This window comes from Mytilus trossulus, chromosome 3 (assembly GCF_036588685.1).
Source record: "Mytilus trossulus isolate FHL-02 chromosome 3, PNRI_Mtr1.1.1.hap1, whole genome shotgun sequence".
NCBI lineage: Eukaryota > Metazoa > Mollusca > Bivalvia > Mytilida > Mytilidae > Mytilus > Mytilus trossulus.
The window spans coordinates 49,429,683-49,452,599 of NC_086375.1; the positions used below are offsets into that span (position 1 = coordinate 49,429,683).

At 32.5% G+C, this 22,917-nt stretch overlaps 2 protein-coding genes across 2 annotated transcripts; both read left to right on the forward strand.

The window, feature by feature from the left end:
- Positions 1-11,068: 11,068 nt before the first annotated feature.
- On the forward strand, positions 11,069-12,161 carry LOC134710850 (uncharacterized). The gene has a single exon (XM_063571255.1). The coding sequence runs from the start codon at positions 11,069-11,071 to the stop codon at positions 11,837-11,839; it is 771 nt and encodes a 256-aa protein (XP_063427325.1). The 3' UTR covers positions 11,840-12,161.
- Positions 12,162-19,018: 6,857 nt separating this feature from the next.
- LOC134711734 (cell division control protein 42 homolog) lies at positions 19,019-22,597 on the forward strand. Its single transcript, XM_063572571.1, has 4 exons — positions 19,019-19,254; positions 20,192-20,250; positions 21,385-21,582; positions 21,904-22,597. Exons 1-4 carry the CDS (start codon positions 19,104-19,106, stop codon positions 22,102-22,104), a joined length of 609 nt encoding a protein of 202 aa, XP_063428641.1. The 5' UTR covers positions 19,019-19,103; the 3' UTR covers positions 22,105-22,597.
- The last annotated feature ends 320 nt before the right edge of the window (positions 22,598-22,917 follow it).

Below are 22,917 nucleotides of genomic sequence, written 5' to 3' on the forward strand. Positions count from 1 at the left end.
AAGATTTCGTATGGGCAGACATTATGAGTAGAAAACACAAGTGACTGTATAAAAATATGAAATGTTTATGCAATGAAAACATTTTCTAAGTGCAATGCAGAACATTTTTGTAACATTACAAAAGATGTTGATAGTACCTCAGTTGTCAAAACTATCATGTCTAAAATGTTAAGTAAATATGTTGAACAGTGGCAATGCAATTTACAGTCAGACAAAGCTGTATCAGGTTATGGTGGTAACAACATATAATCTGTGGTATGGGAGTATTTATAAATTAGAAATGGTAGAATGTGTTCATACCTTGCCAAAACGTAATTTATATTGTAATATATTCAATCATATAATAAAAAGTATGGGTCACTATGCATTTTCTGAAGCTATAGCTTGTGACAAAATGACACATTTTGTAGTTGGGTCATTCTCAAATTTTGTCCAAATACTTGTGAACGAAAGACTCCAATAAAAATATACAATATATACAAGTTTCATGTACTGTACTGTGAATGGTGACGCAAATTAGATTCAGAAACGGCAGTGAAATGTTTGTGGGTATGATTATAAGGAAAAAAATATTCTTCAATACCTCCAGATTGCTCTTATTTTGCATGTGATTTCGCCATTGAAAGCACTTACTGTAATGAATTCAACTTTCTTGTGAAGTAAAATGCATAGTTTTTACTAGTTTTACATCACAAATGTTTTTGTTAATTACAAATGTGAACATATATATCAATAAGAATTACAAAAAAATGAAAAAAATATTAAAAATCAAAGGTGCCATTTGCCATGTCCTTGTTGTTACCAAATACAATTTAGAATGTGTAAGAGTTATGTACCTTACAACAACTCTTCTTTAATGATGGATCCCTGAAGACAACTTCCTTTGCAGACATCTTGTGACAAAAGCAGACGACAATTTGGTATAATACAAAGAAATTCAGTGTTTAGGTTTGTATTGACTTCACCATAAGTATTTTTTAGGTCCATGATGTTATTAAAAAAAGGTTGTCTTATAAATAAGCATAAACTAAAAATGATAGACAAGCGAAATGCTTATGAAAATACGTTGCACATGAGATTTTATTTTGTGACTGGGGAGCAGTAATTTTTCAATTGGTAATGTTTTCCCGTAAATATATCCTTGGTGTTACTGTCCATTATGTTACCTAAAAATAAGTAACATAATGGACAGAATCGGTTATGTGAAGGAACAAATGTTTAATTAAACCTATGAAAAAGATGATATAAAAGAATTTTATAACATTTTTCGATTTTATATAAAACCAAAACAGACGAGTGTAAGTCATGATATATGTTAACAATACAAAACGTATGCACTATTATAAAATCAGTGAGAAAGTAACACCAGGGAAAATAATGGTAACACACTGGACACATAAACAACAATAAAGCGTCAACAATGAAAAAAAGTACATTTATAAATAAGAAATGTATATTGAGTAAATAGGTAACCTAAACTCATAATTAATAACACATTTCTATACATGTTCGGTAGAGAATAATACAACCACAAACATCAAAAAGAATAGTAACACCAGGGAAAAAAACAGATTAAAAAAATAATCTTTTTGTATGTTTATTGAATTCGAAATTTGATATGATTTTACGTTTTTCTCATAATGCATTTTGTAAATTATCATTTATTTTGCATCTTATCTATCTAAATTATTTTACAGAGCATCATGCCGTTGACGAACGCAGAAAAACAACGTCGTTATAGAGAAAAGAGAGACAGTGACCCCAACAGAAGAGCAGAATTCCTTGCAAGATGTAAATCAAAATATCAAAGTGACATAGGTGTTGGAAAGCGCAAACGCATCATTGAAATGACACCACGAGAACAAAGGAAGCAGAGAAAAGAATGGAGGAAAATAAAATCAAAACAAAGAAAAAGAAAGAAAAGTAATCACACCATTCTTACACCGCCTTCTTCACCACAACCAGCTCTAGAACAAATCCCTCCAGAACATCACAGTACACGCAGGAAGAAAAGATTGATGGCAAAGTGCTACAGGGACAATGACCAGCTAAGGTTGGAAATTGCAAAGCAAAAACGACTTGCACATAGGATTCAGATGCGCCTGTTAAGATTGAAACGGAAATCCTCTTTGAATACACCAACAGGTCAAGACACTCCAAGGTCAAAAGCCAGAAAACTTCTAAGACATTGGTCTACTGAAAAAGGTGAAGGATCCAGAGCTAAAAGGAGATTAATGAAAAATCAAGCAAAGAAAGCACTGCAGTTCCAATACACATTAAATGCAGAACTAATGAATAAGTACAGATCAAAGAACAAAGGAAAGCAGGCACTATCACAGATTATAAGGGGCAAGCTAATGAGAAAATACAAAATCATTACAGAAGCAGTTAATGAATTTAGATTTACAGCAGGCAGACAACGTCAAAAGAAAGGCTCGCTAAGTAAAAGGTTGACAGACAGAGTCTGCTCATTCTATGAAAGAGATGACATAAGTAGAATCACACCAGGAATCAAGGATACGGTAACAAAGAATGGAATAAAGAAGCAAAGACGAGTTATGACCGAAAGTATTGAGATTATTCACGAAAGATTTATCCTTGAAAATACAGATATAAAGATCAGTTATCCAACGTTCTGCAGAATGCGCCCATTTTGGGTTCAACCACCGAAGGATTCAGATAGAGAAACATGCGCATGCAAATACCACGAAAACATGCAATTTCTTGTCAATTCTCTTCACGGTTTAAACTCTCTCCCATCGAAAAGACTACAAGAGATCGTTAAGATGTTTGCCTGTGACATTAACAAAATGGATTGCATGTACGGAAGATGTATGGAATGCAAAGATGTCATTCTTCAATCAGAAACTGATAGTACTATAAATACTGAATGGTTTCAGTGGAAAACAAAGAAGGAAACCAGACTTATAAATAATCAAGAGAAAGAAGTCACACTAACAGTTAAGGAAAAGGTAACTGACAGTATAGATTGTTTGATAGACACATTTTCGAGTGAAATGCAAAGATTCAAAGTCCACACCTTCAATATCACCAACCAATTCAATCACTACAGGAAAATGAAAGAAAACTTAAAAGAAAATGAAGTTTTAATACACATTGATTTTGCTGAGAACTTCCTTTGCAAGCTTTCAACAGAAATTCAAAGTATGCATTTCGGTGCATCCAAGCAACAAATCACTTTGCACACAGGTGTGTATTACACTAAAGGAAGAACCCAAACGTTTTGCGGAGTTTCGGATTGCCTAGACCACAATCCAAGTGCTATCTGGGCATTTCTTGATCCGATTTTAGATAGAATTATAAATGAGAACAAAAATGTAGACACACTACATTTCTTCAGTGATGGCCCATGCAGCCAGTACCGTCAGAAAGGTAACTTTTTTCTGTTATCAAAGGAAATGTCAAAACGAGGATTACAGGCTACTTGGAATTTTCATGAGAGTGGACATGGGAAAGGGGTCCCTGATGGTGTTGGTGGCACACTAAAGAGAACAGCAAACAATTTAGTTTTACGTGGAAAGGACATCACAAGTGCAAAGTCTTTTGTGGAGAGTATTCAAGAGCAAGAATCCTTGGTGATGCTGTATGAAGTTGTAAAAGAACATATTGCAGAAAAAACACATCTACTAGCATCTCAGAATCTAAAAGCTGTACCTGGAACATTCAAATTGCATCAGATAAGAACGTCAATATGTGGGGAAATTTGGTACAGAGATGTCAGCTGCACATGTGTTGAGAGTTGTTCGGAATATGGACATAATTGGAAAAAAGCAGTATTAATAGTAAATAACAAACATGTCCAAGAAAAAGATAGAGAAGACATCAATTTGAGAGGGCTAATTCCAGAAGAAAGTGGTTTGAAAAAGAGTGAAGAAGATAAAGAAGCTAAAACAAAATATAAAAAATCCTGTGATCATCAAGAACCTGATGGATATGTCCCTAAAGATACAGATTCTAGTACCAGAGAAGCATTCTTCTTAAAGACTTTAAATAATTTGGCAAGTTGTACAACTTTTACTGATGTACACAAAATGTGCACCAAGATACAGAACGAGATAGAAAGACAACAGTTCAACATAGATTACAACTATTTTCCATCTATTTTGAATACAGGCATCAGTGTTGATGAGGATTCTCTTCAAATATTTCCAAGGGATATTTCTCAGAAAGAATTACTTGAATTGACTCCTGTTAGGATTGGAGCGGATGGTAATTGTCTACCTTATACAGGCAGTGTATTTGCCTTTGGTGACCAGAAAAGAGCAGAAGAGATTCGGGTCAGAATGATTATTGAACAGACTATTTTCAAGGATTGCTACCTAGACCAAGATTACCTTAAACAGGGTACAGATAATTCATATACAAACAACGCTTTGTCAAAGACTTATGCCATGTACTCAGATGAGTATATTCCAAATGAAAGACTATCTTTGCGAAAAGTGGAAATGGTATACCAAAAGGAAGTAATAAAAATTACAAAGAACAGGTCTTATATGGGAATCTGGCAACTGTTTTCACTTTCAAGTATTTTGTGCAGACCATTATTTTCTGTGTATCCTATGCTAGGCAATCCAAATGTTCGCAATGATCTTCATAGGTTAATCCTACCTAGACAAAACATAGGCCTTGAAACAGCTTATGTAATGTGGACATCAACAAGAACAGATATGAATGAGAAAAACTGGGTTCCAAATCATTTTGTAGCAGCTTTGAAAGATATTGAAATGGAGGAAAAGGATACTATTGAGAATTTTGATCCAAATGATGTAACACCCCAATACCTAGTCGATCGTTATGTTCTCGTTGAATATGACAATAAGCCATATCCTGGCAAAGTAATAGATTGTGATGAAGCTGAAGTATATGTCACGTGTATGCATAGATTAGGAAAGACTTTAAGAACGAGTACGTTTTATTGGCCACTCGCAGTTCGAGATAAATGTTGGTACGGTATGGATAAGATCATAGGAGTCATTCCTGAACCAAGACTTGTAGGACAAAAGTATTTTGTAGACAATCAATTGTGGGAAAGTGCTCTCAGAAAACTAAACATTTGACTTGGTATTGTGCATTCTTAATTTAGTCAAATTAAGCATAAAATGAGGGACCAAAAAGACATACTGATTTTCTTTATTGCAAATTTATAAATTCTTAATATTTCATTTTTTTCAAATTTCGTTTTACAAGAAAAGTATTTCATCTATTTTTGGTACGTCCTTGGAGTTACCGGTCCTACTGATATGATGTTTTAAAGTGAATAATCTTAAGAAATTTCTGACAATCATAGAATAACCAAGTTTATGTTAAAATCCTCTTTGACAGATACCTTCTTTATAACACTTTTTCTTTCCTTTTGATAAATAACGTTTTTTTAGCTGAAAATGTCATTGATGATACTATTTATGTCATTGTTGTTATATTTTGTCCTTTGTGTTACCATCCTCTTTTACTTTTAAATATTTAATTCATTGCAAATAAACTTATTCAAGAAGATTCTCAAATGATATTAGTAATAATATTTACACAATGGGATATTAAACAAATGAAATTGATCCTGCAAAGTAGATTTAAGAGAAAAATAACAAAGTTGTTTTTTACTATGCCTCTACCTAGTGTATGAAAGTGAAAAATTCACTTCTTTGGAACTTAGGATAAGGTGGACGTAATTTGATAACACATATATTGGATACTCAGGCTATTATTTTGACTTTACACATAATCTGAAATTGACCAATTTTAAATATCAGTGCTTTCTTAATCGGTAACTCCATGGACACTTGCAAGCAGCAAGGGTATGTTTTATGATATTTTTACAAAAAAGTTATTGTTCATGTTGATGTTAAGTTGTATTTTCATGTTTTGCAGAAGTTAGAGTTCTAATTAAAGTCATTTTTTATCTTAGACTTGCTTATCATTTTTATAAATCTTCTGGTTTTGAATTTGGACATTTTTTGAGAATGACCCAGTTGTATTATACAGGATAAACATTGCTATGTGATTAGAAGCTAAACTAAACGATATAACTGTAAAATTGAAGGCAAGAAGATAGCATTAAGAAATTGCTTTGAGATTATCAAAAGAAAAAATAAGGTCACCGTACGAGGTTTTTTTCCCGGCTATAATATAAAATAGCAAAATGAGATGTAGATTCCTTCAGAAATTTCAGAGTTAACTCCCCTTTGAATGCCAATTTAAAAACAAGAAAAAATCAAGAAAAAATTATCTACGCTTGTTAAACTATTAATATTTATAAGTTAAAATCTTATAAATGTGTTCTTTTAAATTAAAATTGACAATAGTTATCTGCATACCTGCATCAAATTTTGCAAAATTGATTGAAAATCTGAACCTTAGGTTTTCTGTTAATTACAATCCAAGATGGCGAAAAACACCCATATTACCTTACTGAATTGCGATGGCTGTATAGCCAGTCAAGGTCATTAAAGAACAGTTTCAGTCAAACAAAAACAAAAATTACAATTGCAATGTCATTTTCACAAAGGAGTTCTTATATTGGCAAATTTAGATATTGTGGAACACCATTAAGAATCGAAACGAGGAGATTCGAAAAATTAATTTTAGAGGAATGAGTCTGTGGTCGTTTTAAGAATATTATAGAAGATGTAGCCCGTGTTGTTTTATCGTGTCCTTTGTATTACGATTTTAGAAGAACATCTGTTTTTAAGAAGCAACACATTTTAATTGTGACTCTATGTCTTTTTAATATAAACATTAATTGACTTGAGTGTTTTTATTAACAGATATTGATATCGGATTCGTATCTGTCCCAAAGCCTGTTATTTTATTGTAAATAGACGTAGAAATGTGATATATAATGTAAATGATGTTCTTAAAGTTTTATAATGGAAGAATTCTCTATAATATTTTTAATGTTATAGTCTCATCATTCTGTACAGGATAGCTCTCTTTTTATATCTATATAATTTTACACTATTAATGTAATGTTGTATTGTAAATAATTGAAAGATAAGGCTCAATTGAAATATTGAATTGAATTGAAAAAGCCATTAATGATTTTTTTTCTATAATGATGTTATGGAGAAAAACGAACAGCGACCCAATAATTTTTCCTTTTGATATTTTGAAAGCATTTTATAACAGCAACCTTCTCATATACTGAGTATTTTTAAAATCTGTAAGTCAGTTCACCTTCTTTTCCCATTATGATGTCTTTTTCTCTGTATGATGCATGCTAGCGTATTTTCGTTTCGATGGTATGAAGGTATCGTGTGTTGAAAGAACAAGTCGACTAGAGGGGGAGTATAGTTGCTTCCCATAGTAATACCGACTGAAATGTTATCATGTTGAAAAGCCGTTGAAAAGAAATAACAGAGATCAAAATACTATAAATGAGTCTTGTGAAGAGGATGAAGTACCGTGAGGGTCATGTAACAGAAAACAAAATTATGTAAGTATGTTACTACCACTATATCGACCAAGTTTTAGTAATTCCCTTTTTGAAAATACAACTTCTTCATTCGTTAAGGCATTATAAGCTATTAAATTCTGTTAGTATATACTCTGTCAAACTTGACGTAATGAGGAAATATTCAGCCCATTCTTGTGGTTTCAGATAAACAGATGTTTCCGGAGATTAAGCTGATTTTTTCTTACATTTCCGATGTTTTATACAAACTACGGATATTGCCATTAAAAAAATGATTAGTGCAGATTCTGCGCTTTCTATATTTGTTGACATGATACTAAAGAATAAAACACTTATCTTTATCAGTAAAATGATATTTGGATATATCATAAATGCGTGACATAATCACAGACAGATAATTGGTCCACCCTAGTTTCATAAGATAAGAATGTGTCCCTAGTACATGGATGCCCCACTCGAACTATCATTTTCTACGTCCAGTGAACAGTGAAATTGGTGGTAAAAACTCTAATTTGGCATTAAAAATTATAAAGATCATATCATAGGGAACATGTAAACATTTTTACTAAGTTTTTAGTTGATTGGACTTCAACTTCAACAAAAACTTTTACCTGAAGAGAGACGGACACAGTTCAATTTATTTGAATAAAATACTGTTTTAGCTAAACTACATATTTAAGGCATTTTGGCAAAATGTATAGCAGAGAAAAAATTGTAAACAGCAAAAAGTGGTCATTGTTAAGATGCACATAGATTCAGCTGAGACGCGGGTTCTTCAAACGTTTAATATCAATGTGTGATCCAGAAAATTAGATAATCTATACGTTATGAGCGGACCTCTGTTTAATTTATGTTTGGAAACTACTGTTACAAACCCTCATTAAACCAATATAAACTTACAGCCAGTATAATTTCGGATATTGCGAGTCACAGACTTTTCTAACCAGTTCGCATTCGAAAAGATGAAAAAGAGAAAAGATCTTTTCTTAAACTTTCCTTTGCCAACAAAGATCTCGATGGCGACAACTTGGCAATATCCTTCATCATGAATTGGTTCCTTCGAAAATAACTTCTTATTCTAAAGATCAGTCTGTACCAATACTAAGTTATTTCTTATATCTATACCAAACCAATTGCAACCAAAATTTTCAATATCAAACTAGTTTTGCAGGATCTCAATATTGACGACTTCAAGTCAACCTCCTGATTGCACGTACTGGGCTATAGTTCCCAATTCACTGCATATAATTCGACTGGCCACGTTAATACCAGAAACCTCAACATTCTCAATAATACTTCCCTGGGAAATGTGTTATCCAAAGGTCCGAAATATCGTGAGCCTAAATCCATCAATTGGGAATACAACTTCAGAATACTGATGGAGTCGGTCGAGGATTATGCTAGGCAATGTGCTAAACGCGAGAAAGAAGACGTAGATATTCTTTCAGAATGAATTGAGGCTATGAGGTCGTTGATATAAATCAGAATTAAGAAACTAAATGGGTCTATCAATACCCACACAAATATTCCCCATTCCAAACTAAAAGACAAATTGAAAGAGTTGGTACTGCTTTGTTTCGTAAAAAGAATGGCGCACGAAGATACAAGTATTTTTTCTTGGGGAGGGATAAATCCTCTTTTGTAAAGAATCACTCAGATTCTAAAAAAAATATCTCTGAAACTGACATTATCAAGATGCTTGATTTCTTGATTGACAACTTAGTTGTTGTTTGGATGACGTTTTTTTCAACAGACTGTCGGCATTCCAATGGGAATCAATTGTGCTCCTCTTCTTGCCGACTTGTTTCTTTATCATTATGAGGCATTTTTTATTGTTTATTGATGCTTATAGTCTTTACGTTTTTGTTGTGTCTTGTGAACTATATTATTTGTCTGTTTTTCATATTATATTTTTTAGCCATGACGTTGTCGCTTTATTTTCTATCTATGAGTTTGACTGTCCCTCTGTTATCTTTCTTCACTCTTTTATTGCTGAAATCAATCTGCAGAAAATAATATTATCTAAACGTTATGAGCGGTTATTACTAGATATCAAAGAGTCTCAGAATCTCAGAATCTATCTTCATTATCATTTGTAGATAATACATTTATAAATTATTGAATTAAAGGAGACGTAGGCCATTCGCCAGCTCAACAGCAATCCAACAACAAAAGTGTAATACAATAGATTTAGATATAGAAGTCGCTGAGATGGTAAAACTATCAAATATTCGACCATAGATAAAAAAAAAAAAAAAAAAAACACAAAAAAACACAAAAAAAACAACATATTCCCAAATGAAATCAATAACTCATTAGATATAACTAAAAACCACTATATGAAAAATAAAATCGTATGACACACAGGAACTGTTACATATCCTCAATTTTTTTTTATGTTTGGAAACGTCATAAATTTTAGCTTTTTATATACTTTTTAATATTGTGTATTAATTTATTTTTTTATTGTTTCTTCGTGTATATAAGTTTTACATTAGTAAGGGGACATGTGATTCCGGTAAAAGTCTGTTTTGTACTGGGCTCCTGTCGATTCAACATGACTAGACGTGCGTACTTTTTCATTTGTTTTATCATCCGGATACACATGTATGCGCGTGCTTCCCGTTGAAGTTAAGTGATCCATACTTCAAGTATTATGTCTCTTCCATAGCTACATATATAACAATGGGAGACTCAACCTGATTAGTTCATATTGTCCATCATACTCGTCAAACTAAATACGTAAGCACACCGCAATCATGCTCGCGTGTTATATGTGTAACATTCGATCATATGTTGATGACAAACTGGCATCGGGGGTACCTTTTTACCATAAAACCCACAGGCACATGTTTCTGAACTTTTTTTTCCTATAAGCGTGTTATATATTAAGGTATGAAGGACAACCTTTTAGAAGCAAGGGCCTATGATAAAAAAAAAACGAACATTTATGTTCACAGAATATGTCACAGACCTAACACAGTCACTTGTCTCAGAACGCAAGTTCCTATATACCTGCATAAATAGGTAAAAAGGAATAGGTCATATAGGAATATATTTTTTTCTTTGACAAGTGCCTGTAAGAACAAAACGTGAGGGAGGCTTTGAGTAACCATTTAACTTCAGAGGTGGCTGATGTTTTTTTTAAAGAGTCATAAATCTAATTCAAATATCCTGATATCTATATCTTTGCAAGCTTGTTTGGTGAATGTTCCTTCTCGGAGAGCACTGTTCTGCAAGTGTGGAAGCATGGAGGGGTTATATCCTGGTTGTTTTATATATGTTATCCAATATTTCATGTTATACGCAATGTTTTATATGTATATTGGAATGTATAATGTTATACAAGTGGTGAGACTTTAATAAATATATTTATTAAAGGTATTAAGTCACATGACGTTGTAACGGTCAAGTGATTGTTTACTATAAACACGTGTGTGTGTTTATATCAAGCACATGGTGTGTGTTTACGTTCTATTTGATTGGATGGCATATACCCGTACTGCCGGTTTTACGGGTATATGCCCTCATGATTTTCGTGAAAAGCATGATTAAGTATTACTTAAGGGGGTAGCTTGAGAAAATTAAGTTATTCGAAGTTTGCCTATAGTACGACGTAGCAGCATTCGATATTGTGGTATGTCTGACTCCGAGAAACTTCTAGATTCCGACCATGAATCTTTGCCAGCTGGTACTAGTGTACATTCGTTGCGTGATGGTATTTCTGCACATAATACTGGGAATAACGACTTGGTGGATACTTTCTCTCTGTTTAAAACCTATCTTGATGGGAAGATCGCTACTCTACACAAAGATTTGGCAGTTGGCAACGAGAATTTTGCTACCAAACTCAAGCAGGAAGTTTCAGTTAAACTCAAAGGTGAGGGCAACCAGATACAATTCAACTTTAATTGTGAAATCATGGCCGACCTCGTTAAGCTCCAGAAGCGTATTCCTGATGAAGATGCAGCTTGTCTTAAGTTGGTATCTGGAGCTATCCTTAAGGTTAAGAAGCGAAATAAACTCATCCGTATTGCAGACAAATCTCCTGCAGGATGGAAAACCGTCCGTGAATATGAAAGCGACGACCTTGCCTCCGACTCAGAAGACGAGAAGCGCATTCGTTCTGCAGAAACCCGTGCCATCAGGAGTATCAAGGAAAAGAAAAGACCTCATCCTTATAGAACCGCTACAGCTACTGCTTCTGCTCCTTCTGCACCTATGCCTAATCAACATAACGCTAGACAAAACAACTACCAACAGCCGCCCTTTCGGACCGGCAGACGGAGGGAACCGTCATCTCAGGACATCTGTTACAACTGCAACCAGCTTGGTCACTGGCGAACTCAGTGCCCCCTCTTATTCAGTACAAAACCAGGTGTCTCAGGGACAACAAGGCAACAGAATTAATGATAAGTATTTTTATACTACTTTTTTAGATGAACGTAATCTTTACGGACAGTTTGAACTGTTTATGTCACATGCAAAATATTTTGATAATATTGATATTTCATCTGTTGCAAAAGGGGTGAAATATAGCTTACGCAAGCATATACAATTTTGGAAACATATAGGTGCTAATGAGTTTGTTATAAATACTATCAAAAATGGGTATGTTATTCCTTGTTTGCAGACTCCTACATCTATGTCATTTAAGAATAACAAATCTGCTAATGTCCATTCTAAATTTGTAAATGAAGCAATTTCAGAATTACTTGATATCGGATGTGTTATTGAAACTCCATTTCAACCTTTTGTTGTAATTCCGCTTAGTGTTGCAGTTCAAAGTTCGGGCAAAAAACGTCTGATTTTGGATTTGAGTGAACTGAATGTTTTTATTAAAAAAGAAAGAATTAAATTTGAAGACTGGAAAGTGGCTTTAAACTATTTCACAAAAGATTGCTATCTATTTAAGTTTGATCTTAAGTCTGGTTATTTTCATTATGACGTATGTACTAAACAACAAACATATTTAGGATTTTGCTGGAACAATAAATTTTACTGTTTTACAGTTTTAGCCTTTGGTCTTTCGTCTGCTCCATATCTATTCACTAAATGTTTACGTCCAATCGTAAAATACTGGCGAGAAAACGGCGTAGATATTGTGCTTTACTTAGATGATGGACTTGGAATGGGTAAAAATAAACAGGAAGCTTCCGAATGTTCATCTTTTGTAAAAACGTCCTTGTTAGAAGCAGGGTTTCTTATTTACAGGGAAAAATCTATTTTTGAACCAGTCCAATGTTTAGAGTGGTTAGGTTTAGTTTGGAATTCGTCTGATTTTTCAATTAGTATATCAGATAGACGGATTGAAAATACACTCGCATCATTGGTTGATGTTTTGAATAACTTTCCTTATTTCACAGCACGTAAATTGGCTCAGGTAACTGGAAAGGTAATTTCTATGTGTCCAGTCATGGGTAACATAACTAGTTTAATGACCCGTTATTTACACTGGGCTATTGAAAGCAGAGTAAAGTGGGATTTAAATTTAAAATTGGAATGTCCCGATTGTGTATTCAATGAGCTCACATTTTGGCTGAATAACATTCTAAGATTGAACAGAAAACATTTAGCAGGTTATTCTTTTCCCCACGTGGTTGTATACTCTGATGCAAGTAATGTAGCTGCTGGTGCTTACTCGATAGATATTGACTCTAATATTTTTCATCAGATGTGGACTTTACAAGAGTCTATACAGAGTTCTACTTGGAGAGAACTTCAAGCTATTTTGTTAGCATTGATGTCTTTTAAAAACCGTTTAAGAAATAAATGTGTTAAATGGCATACAGATAACAATAACTGTGTTTTCATTGTTCAGAAAGGAAGTTCAAAAGTACATTTACAAGAGATAGCTATGAATATTTTTAAGTTGTGTTCTGAATTGAATATTACGTTAGATGTTGTTTGGATCCCGAGATCTGAAAATACTAAAGCTGACTTATATTTCAAAAATGATTGATATAGAAGACTGGGGAACAAGCATAGAATTTTTTAAATTCATAGATGATATGTGGGGTCCGCATACTGTGGACAGATTTGCGAGTAATTTAAATAAAAAATTACCCAGGTTTAATTCTAAGTTCTGGAATCCAGGTGTTGAAGCAGTTGATGCGTTCACGCAAAATTGGAACAATGAAGTTAATTGGATTGTTCCTCCAATTTCTGTTGTCTGTAGAGCAATTAAACATTTGATTTTATGTAAAGCTAGAGGCACTTTGATCGTTCCAAAGTGGCCTTCCTCGTCATTTTGGACAATGATTTTTAAAAGAGGTTCGCATTTGCAACCATATGTAATTGATGTTTTAGAATTTCAACCAAATCAGAACATTTTTATTTATGGTATGAATAATAAGTCCTTGTTGGGATCTTCTGAATTCGTTTCTAGTGTTTTAGCTATTAGATTGAACGCTGAGTTCACGTAAGAATTGACGACAAGGCTGTTGAGCAAGGTCGCATAGTAAAGACAAGGCCAAATTTATTGGCAAGGTCGTTTGTTGATGACAAGGCCAAATTTAATAGGCAAGGTCTCACTGACATGGCCAGTATGAAAAATAAATATGGCAAGGTCATTTAATTATATTGTAAGCTTGTTGTATAGTAGATTATATTTCTATTTCATATGCACGTTTTTCAGATATTTTTTCGTGTGGAATATGGAAATCCTTGCCTAAGCCAGTCGACCAAGATTTGACATCTTTATCTAATTGCCTACCTGAGTTCTGTCTGCGTTCGAAGGCCGAGAATACCAAAAGAAAATATTCATATGCATTTAACAATTTCTGTAAGTGGTGTAATAACTATTTAAATGTTATACCTTTACCAGCTTCAGATTTTTATGTTTCATTGTACTTAATACACCTGTCAAAGACATTTAATTCGTATGCTAAGGTTGAAGAAGCATATTATTCCATAAGCTGGGCTCATAAACTAGCAGGCTATCCAAACCCGTGTTATTCACAGTTGTTTATATCGGTTAAAGAAGGAGCTCATAGAAAGATCGGACATGCTATTGTAAATAAAAAAGAACCAATTACACCAGATATTTTAAAGAAAATTGTTATTAAATATGGTCAAGAATGTAACAATCTTATAGAAATTAGAATTTGTTGTATGTGTCTTATAAGCTATGCAGGGTTCTTAAGGTTTTCTGAAATGGTAAATTTAAAAAGATCTGATTTAAAATTTAGTGATTCACATGTCTCTTTGCTCATAACGAAAAGCAAAACTGATCATTATAGAGAAGGCACACAGGTTTTAATTGCTAGAACAGATACACAAACATGTCCTGTTAGTATGTTGGAGAAATATTTATTATTATCTAATATTGACGCTTCATCTTCAGATTATATATTTAGATCAATGTATTTATGTAAAAAATCTAAGTCTTATAAACTGAGAGGTCTTAAACCTTTATCATATACTAGAGTAAGAGAAATTATATTATCAGCTCTTGAATCTATCGGTTTAGATAAGTCCAAATTTGGATTACATAGCTTGAGATCAGGTGGAGCTACTGCAGCTGCATCAGCTGGCATTCAGGATAGATTATTCAAGAAGCATGGTAGATGGGCTTCAGATAAAGCCAAAGATGGCTATGTAAGAGAAAATATAAAAGAAAAACTGACAGTGTCTAAAAGTTTGGGAATATAATTTTCATAAATATACTTTATACATTGTATATGTATCACTCTATGTTCACATCTCACATCTACTTGCATTTTTTGCTTTCTTTGTCTTTCGAAAGGCTGCTACAGCTGTAGGCACACTTATCCTATTTATGTGTTGTTTTATTTATTAAATAATTTATATTCGTTTGAGTTGGCGAATTAGAATATAAATATATTTATTAAAGGTATTAAGTCACATGACGTTGTAACGGTCAAGTGATTGTTTACTATAAACACGTGTGTGTGTTTATATCAAGCACATGGTGTGTGTTTACGTTCTATTTGATTGGATGGCATATACCCGTACTGCCGGTTTTACGGGTATATGCCCTCATGATTTTCGTGAAAAGCATGATTAAGTATTACTTAAGGGGGTAGCTTGAGAAAATTAAGTTATTCGAAGTTTGCCTATAGTACGACGTAGCAGCATTCGTTATTATGTTTACCCACCCACCCACCCCTTTTATGAGATGGTTATCGTTAATAGGAGTATATGCATTAGTACATTATATTAATATGAATTTTTCCTCTTTTGTAGATAGTTTTTGATTGTGTTACTGTTACTGTATATAACTGTGCTATTATATGATTGGACTGATGGTAGTGTGCCTGAATTTAAAGTGAAGGACTTTAGTTTTGAGAATGAAATTGAATGTAATGTAATATTAAAGGCTGCTACAGCTGTAGGCACACTTATCCTATTTATGTGTTGTTTTATTTATTAAATAATTTATATTCGTTTGAGTTGGCGAATTAGAATATAAACTATTAAATCTGAATCTGGTTAGGGAATAGATAAAAAGAGGGGTGCAAGTAGTTTTTCTATATGAATTATATATCATTATAGACTACAGGCCGTTAATTTTCTCGTTTAAATTGTTTTATAATTTGTCAATTCGAAGCCTTTTAGAGCTGACTATGCAGTATGGGCTTTGTTCATTGTTGAAGGCCGTACGGTGACCTATAGTTGTTGATTTCTGTGTCATTTTGGTCTCTTGTGGAGAGTTGCCTCATTGGCAGTCATACCGCATCTTCCTTTTTATATTAGAGAATGTGAAAAAGCAACCAAACACAAAAGACATCCACTCTTTTTTTGTTTTTGAAATGAAAAAAGGACAAAACCATTACATTGTCTGTCAAGCCTCAGTGTCAATTTTCTTTGTCTTTAAATTAGTTCTATATAAAGTTTAACAAGTTATTTATTTTTGTATTGTTTGTAATACTGGGTGTTGTTTGTAAACTCTTTCATTTACTTTGTCTTCAGTTCTATATTAAGTTGAACAAATAATTTAAGTTTGTATTGTTTGTAAACAATGGGTGTTGTTTGTAAACAAATGACAATGTGATGTAACAACTATGGAAGAAGATGATGATATAAATCTAATCAACATTATTGCTTTGCACTGTATGCTCCTAAAATTACAATTAAGTTCAATTATAAAAGGAAACGACATTACATACGAGTATCTAGTGTATGATAGTGTTTTAATAATAGTACATTTTTTTAAACTATAAAGGTTATTTAGTTAAATAATTAAAATCGTTGGTGTTCGAACTGAATACTTCAATGACTTATAAAATATATATTGATAAGAACATAACCTATATGATGCACGATCAAACTGTTTGCGTTTTGTACCTTATTGGTTTTGTCTCAGGAAAATGTCAGACTGATGTCTTGTGCTATGCTCATGTGACTGCATTGAACGAAATCTTTTTCTGTGACAACTTGTTTAAAATGCTCTCTTAAACATGCAATCTAGTCTATAGCTCTTTTAAATTTCACGGTTTTTCCTGACTAGCTGGGTCCCTTAGAGTGTGTAAGTAAATGACTTATTGACTAATTTTATCCGATTAGTATTGCATGAACACTGACATCAGTGGACAATCTAATTCATATGAAACTTGTCAGTGTTTATTACAGTGCATTCTGCAAGGTCTTAGCGGGAGTAGCATTTGGGATCGTGAAATAGCAAAATATCACGACTGTCTTTTAAATGTTTCAACAAATATGAAATTTAGCATTTCGAAAACATGTGGTATTGGGTTTACAAGCATGTACTAGATTTCCATAGCTTTACCATGCATCGTTAATTTAATTTTGTTCGTTATATAACGGATTGATCGTTGATGTTTTATGGCCAAAGATCACAAAACGGCAATCGTTTATTATTGTTTTGTTAGTATTTGTGTTTCTGTCTACATTACCATATAGATACAAAACTGCCGCGGTTTTTTTTACTGATATTTACTGGGTGTATTTTATGGTGTTCTGTGTCGTGTTGTTGCCTCGTTGGCGTATATTTTTAATAATATATATACCGAAGAAATAAATGTAAAATTGGGGGAAAAAAGAAAAAAGGACACATAAACGAAATGAGCAAATTAAAATTAAATGTCAAATATAATTTATTTATATTTTGTTTAAGTTTCATATGCCAATCAATTTAAAAATCAAAAAAAGGTGTTGTATGATTGCCAATGAGACAACTCTCCACAAAAGACCAAAATGAAAAATAAATAAATAGCTACAGGTCACCGTAAGGATTTCGACAGTGAGCAAAACCCATACCGCATATTCAGCTATAAAAGGCCCCGAAATCAAGTTGACTTAATTCTGTTAAATATCTATTTGAAATAAGCATACTCGAGAAAAACATATTTGACAGAAATATTCATATCTCAAAAATGTGGTTAGTTCCATACCATAAATATTGTGATTAACTGCTATGAAATGTGTGTATATTCACCTTTAAGGCGATGTTCTTATAAACGGTAAATATAATTATGTCAAAGATCATTCATTTTCTCTTAGTGTTATATTGGTGGACACTGCCATGGCATTGTACTGTAGTAATCGATAATCGATTAGATAATAATCCAGGACAATGACACGGAAGAAAGATTCAAACCTTAAAACAATCAGTACATTATTTTCGCATTTACGGATGAGTATGTGCTAGTTGGGGACTGTCGTCGTAGTCAAATAAACAAAACTTGCACCATATATTTTTTTTCCCTTCCGTATATGCACGGGAAAGTTTTGCGAAGACACTCCTATTGTTTCATTTGAACCGTCTATTTTACTTCTTTATATTATCTCCAATTTTTAGTCTATCTTTTGAGATATTCGAAATAAATCTATGTTTGCACATCATAGGCCTCTGTCTTAGCCTTTAACTTAATTTATCGAAAATTTCTTTAAAACAGATATTTAAAAGAATAAAGTGCGATAATTTTCTATTGTAATCTCTCATAAACACACAAGTACCTAAATGAAAGATGTTGTTTGATATCTTAGGTCTCAGAGACTCACTTTATTTGAAGAAAACAGAATGGGGGAGATGAGTAATTATGGTATCTCCTTTTCTCTGTTACAAGATATATTACACATTTGTGTAAGCCCTATCTCTTTGTCACATTCAAACATAGGTAAATTTGAACGGGAAGAATTAAAAGATTTTTTTCATTTAATTAAATTTGTCTTTTTTTTTTTAGTTATAATTAGTGAATTTTTGTCAGAGTTCATTCTAGGACAGCTAACTTAATTATTGATCAAAGGAATTCTTCAAAAACATAAAACAGTTAATTATTTATTATTTGTTCCTAGCGGAACACCACTCACAAGGTAATAATATGTACCTGTATACAGGTGCGTTCCAGTGACATATTCGATATTTTATTTAACATCTTGTCAGTTTAATAATTTAAAGGCGTCTTTACACAATAGTAAATACCCTGCAAATCATAAACGTTTCATAATCTTGTGTTAAAGATCGATTTTACACTAAATGACATAACGATCATAAAAGGATATTGACAAATAAACAAGAGTTCCTACACCTATTGGCCACGCTTCAGTACACCGACCTTGTCTGTCAATCATTCGTATATAAAAGGAGTGTATCATTTCCGTACACATATAATCATAATTTACTAGAAAGGGAAGACGTTTGTGTTGTGAGTCTTAATCCTCTAAATTGTTAACATTAAAGGAATACACGATGAAGAAAAAGTACGAATTTATAGATAAACAAAGTTTGAAACTAGTGCTTGTTGGTGATACTGGAGTTGGAAAGAGTAGTTTAGCATCTCGTTTATCATCTAGACCATTTCAAAAGGAATATAAACCCACAATATTCGATAATTTTGCTGGTAAGATTATTATTAAATTAATGGTTAACGTAAAAAAATAAAATTTTATCTTCTTTTTTTATCTCCATTTTATGTAATATTGTTTTAGTATGTATTGCGGGTAAGATTATTTATGGATAAAGGTGTATTTAAAATATGAAATTTTATCTTTATTCTTATCAAGGAATTGTATATTTAAATATACAATTCCTTCATTGTATGTACTTTTTTAGTTTACAATTTTAAAATAAGCTATAAAAACAAGTTTGGATATCTGAACAAACAATTATAGTTCTATGAAATGTAGAACATATTTGCCCTAAGTCTTTGTATTCAGTTTTCGTTTTACACGTGTTCATACTTTTCTTCTCAGTTTTTTTGGCATGCGAACAGTACATTGCACTCTGAGGCATGTTATGATAATTTTCATATTTTTTTCTCTTCTGACCAGCGTGATTGAAATGGAAACAAAACACAGCAATTAGAATATAAAAAAAATGACAACTTGCATGAATTAGTAAAAAAAAAAGATTAGACAACACCACACAGAAATAACTAACAAGGACCCGAGGTCATATGTTATAACAGACCCATAGACACATATATTTGTCACATACATATTTATCCAGACTTCTGTAGTGCGTCAACTGAAAAGGGTGCTTCAACGGATACAGACATTATTTACACTTTATATTTATTTTTTTATCGGGTAGGGGGATACGAATGTTATCAATAATAGGATTTATTTAAACAATAATCTTAAGTAATGCATTAATTCATCAAGATTTCATGATGTGAAATTATTTGTTACTCTCTGTGTGGCTACTACTTGTTGCGTTAGTTGAGAGTTCATATGTATTATTTACTCTTTTTGAAAAGAGCAGAATTTAAATAATGTTTTAAGTTTTCAAAGTTTTTAAATGACACAAAATAAACTATTAATTTGTTTCCTTTTCAGCAACAATATCAGTTGATGGTATGCCTTACCACCTTAGTATGTTTGACACGGCTGGAAAAGTAAGTTGTATTTTGTTATTTTGTAAGAATTGAATTCTTTACCCTTGTTGAATATGCAACATTTCGATATAGAAATAGTGATCCGTATTGCTCAAGGTCATATTTTTTTTACTGTTTGAGACGTCTTTACACTAAATCCTTTGGATGTGTACTGATTGATGGTTGATACATACGAAGAGGGGTCTGCCGCGTAGTTTATACCCGTCCTAAGCACCCGAGGTTTATTCTTTTGCCATGGTTTTGTCAATAAAATTTGTCTTAGAATTATGAGTTTAAATGTCTCTTTGTCTTTGAAACAAAATTGAACAAGTAGAATTCTGTTATTGGGAACATTATACATTCAAATCATCGGGAAAGCATACGTGACTATGATGAGTACTGTAGATTTACTTTATTAATATGAATTTATTTCTAGCCTACATATAGAAGATCAATTATACTAACGAATTTTTATGTAGGTTTATGCTTTTATAAATTTCAAATCATAAAAGAGAACACGCACATGACTGGAGTGATGAGAAGGAGACATTTTTTCTGTTGTACTCTTTATTACCATATAGGTAAAAGATAAACACCGAATTCGGAAACAAAATGACTTCTCCGTTAACTTATGGATCATGTAGTCATAAAGATACTTATTCATTCTGTTGTTCAATATAAGATTATGAAAATGCTTTGATAAACAATAATCAACTAGCACTAGTACTTGCACCAACGAGAATGAAGAAAGTTTTTTCCCCGCAAATATAGATCATCATCAATATTAGTAAATCAGAAAGAATTAGAATTCTTGGTAACTAAACAATAAAAAATTATTAATTATAATTAAGGATGAGGGAAAGTCAGTGCTCCTGTATTTTATAACAATTGCCTTGAGATTACGATAATTCCTTCCGGATTTACTGTTTTGTTATTAAAATCTTGTATACTAAGTGGTAATTCATCATTCACGCCTACATATGCATTTATTAAGGAGAAGTTAATAACCTGTGAAAAATGTAACAGGATTGTGTCTCTTTAATTTATAAAGTTGACAGAAACAAAATATTAACAGCTAAAAATGTCAAGTTCTCAAACATTTTTATGTCTTTCATGTTTTTGCATTCATAATAAATTATAATCTCTCCATTTCAGGAAGACTTTGATAAGTTAAGAGTATTATCGTATATCAACAGCGATGTGTTCTTGGTCTGTTTCTCTGTTGCTAATCCTGATTCCTTCACGAACGTCCAGGACTGCTGGGTACCAGAACTACGCCATTATATACCAGACACGCCATTTATACTTGTAGGAACACAAGTAGATGTTAGACACGACAAAATGGAACGAGGGGTAAGTTACTCTTCCATTAAAATGGAAAGTTAGGTTAAGTTTCTCATCAGAAACTCTCAAGTGAATTAACTTTGAAATATAGTAGATACAGATATTTACAAATACAAAGAAAAGTGGAAGAATTAAAACTGTTATCTGGAAATCGAAAGCACTTTACAAATATTTTGAAGGACATTAAAACAAAAGAACAACAATTCGGGTCAAGGATTTTTTGTTGTTGCGCTCTCTATTAATATCTTTTTATCTTCTTTTTTTTACAGAAAAGGAAACATTTTCGACCATTGGCTATTTATAAAATGGTATTGCTTTTCTCTGTTTTAGGTTGTAAGGACATCATTTATTTCATCAAAACAAGGAATGGACCTTGCCAATAGGATAGGTGCTGCTAGTTATGTAGAGTGTTCATCTTTATCAGACGACGGGTTAGAAGCACTAAAGAGTGATATTATAATGGCATCTCAAATGGGAATGGAGTCAAAGTGTTCTAAACAGCCTCAATGTTGTTCATGTAAAATTATATGAACGAACTTTATGCCATGAAAGCTACCCAAGCTTTCAAAATTTATCTTTCCAATCCATTTGGTAGAATGGCAGCGTAATTTGACATTACAACGTTACTGCCTCTGGGTGAACTGGTTGTGTTCAGGCGATAAGCTACCGTGGCTTATCATATAAGAACAGTGCTGTATAAAACTACAGCAATTATTATACATGTATGTGAACAGCCAGCAGTTCTCTATTTGCTACTGTTATTATATTTGCTATTAAATTGGCGTTGGTGCTATAACTACATTATGTAGAATAATAATCTTGGGTGCATCAAATGCATGAGTGGACTTAGTCAGTAAATGTCATAAGATTATTAGGACGATTTTGTGGTTAATGAATATTCATTGTGTGACACAGAGGTCACTCTAAAAATGTCTCACTGTTTTCTTACTCATTTATATTATGACTGTGATAGAATGTTGATATTAAAAATTTGTTATTTATTTTTATATAAAATTCAATTTCATGACTAAACTTTTTTTGTTTGTCGTTAAAATGCCTAAATTTGAAAGGTATATTTACCTGTCATACGTTACCTACACCTGTTAACTAATACATGTATTAACCCTTGTCCCTCCTAGTCAGGTATATCAATGAGCAAAACGTAAATTTTTCATGATTATTTGGTTGATGGGTATTTGCAATCCAATTTCAATTATTTTATCTATATTGAGGACGGTTTTTTAGTCATAAATTGAGTTCTAAATATTATATCCAGTATACACAAAAACATAACAGTAGAAGGTCAATTAGATAATGAGTAATTGAATGTTGATTGCTTAAATT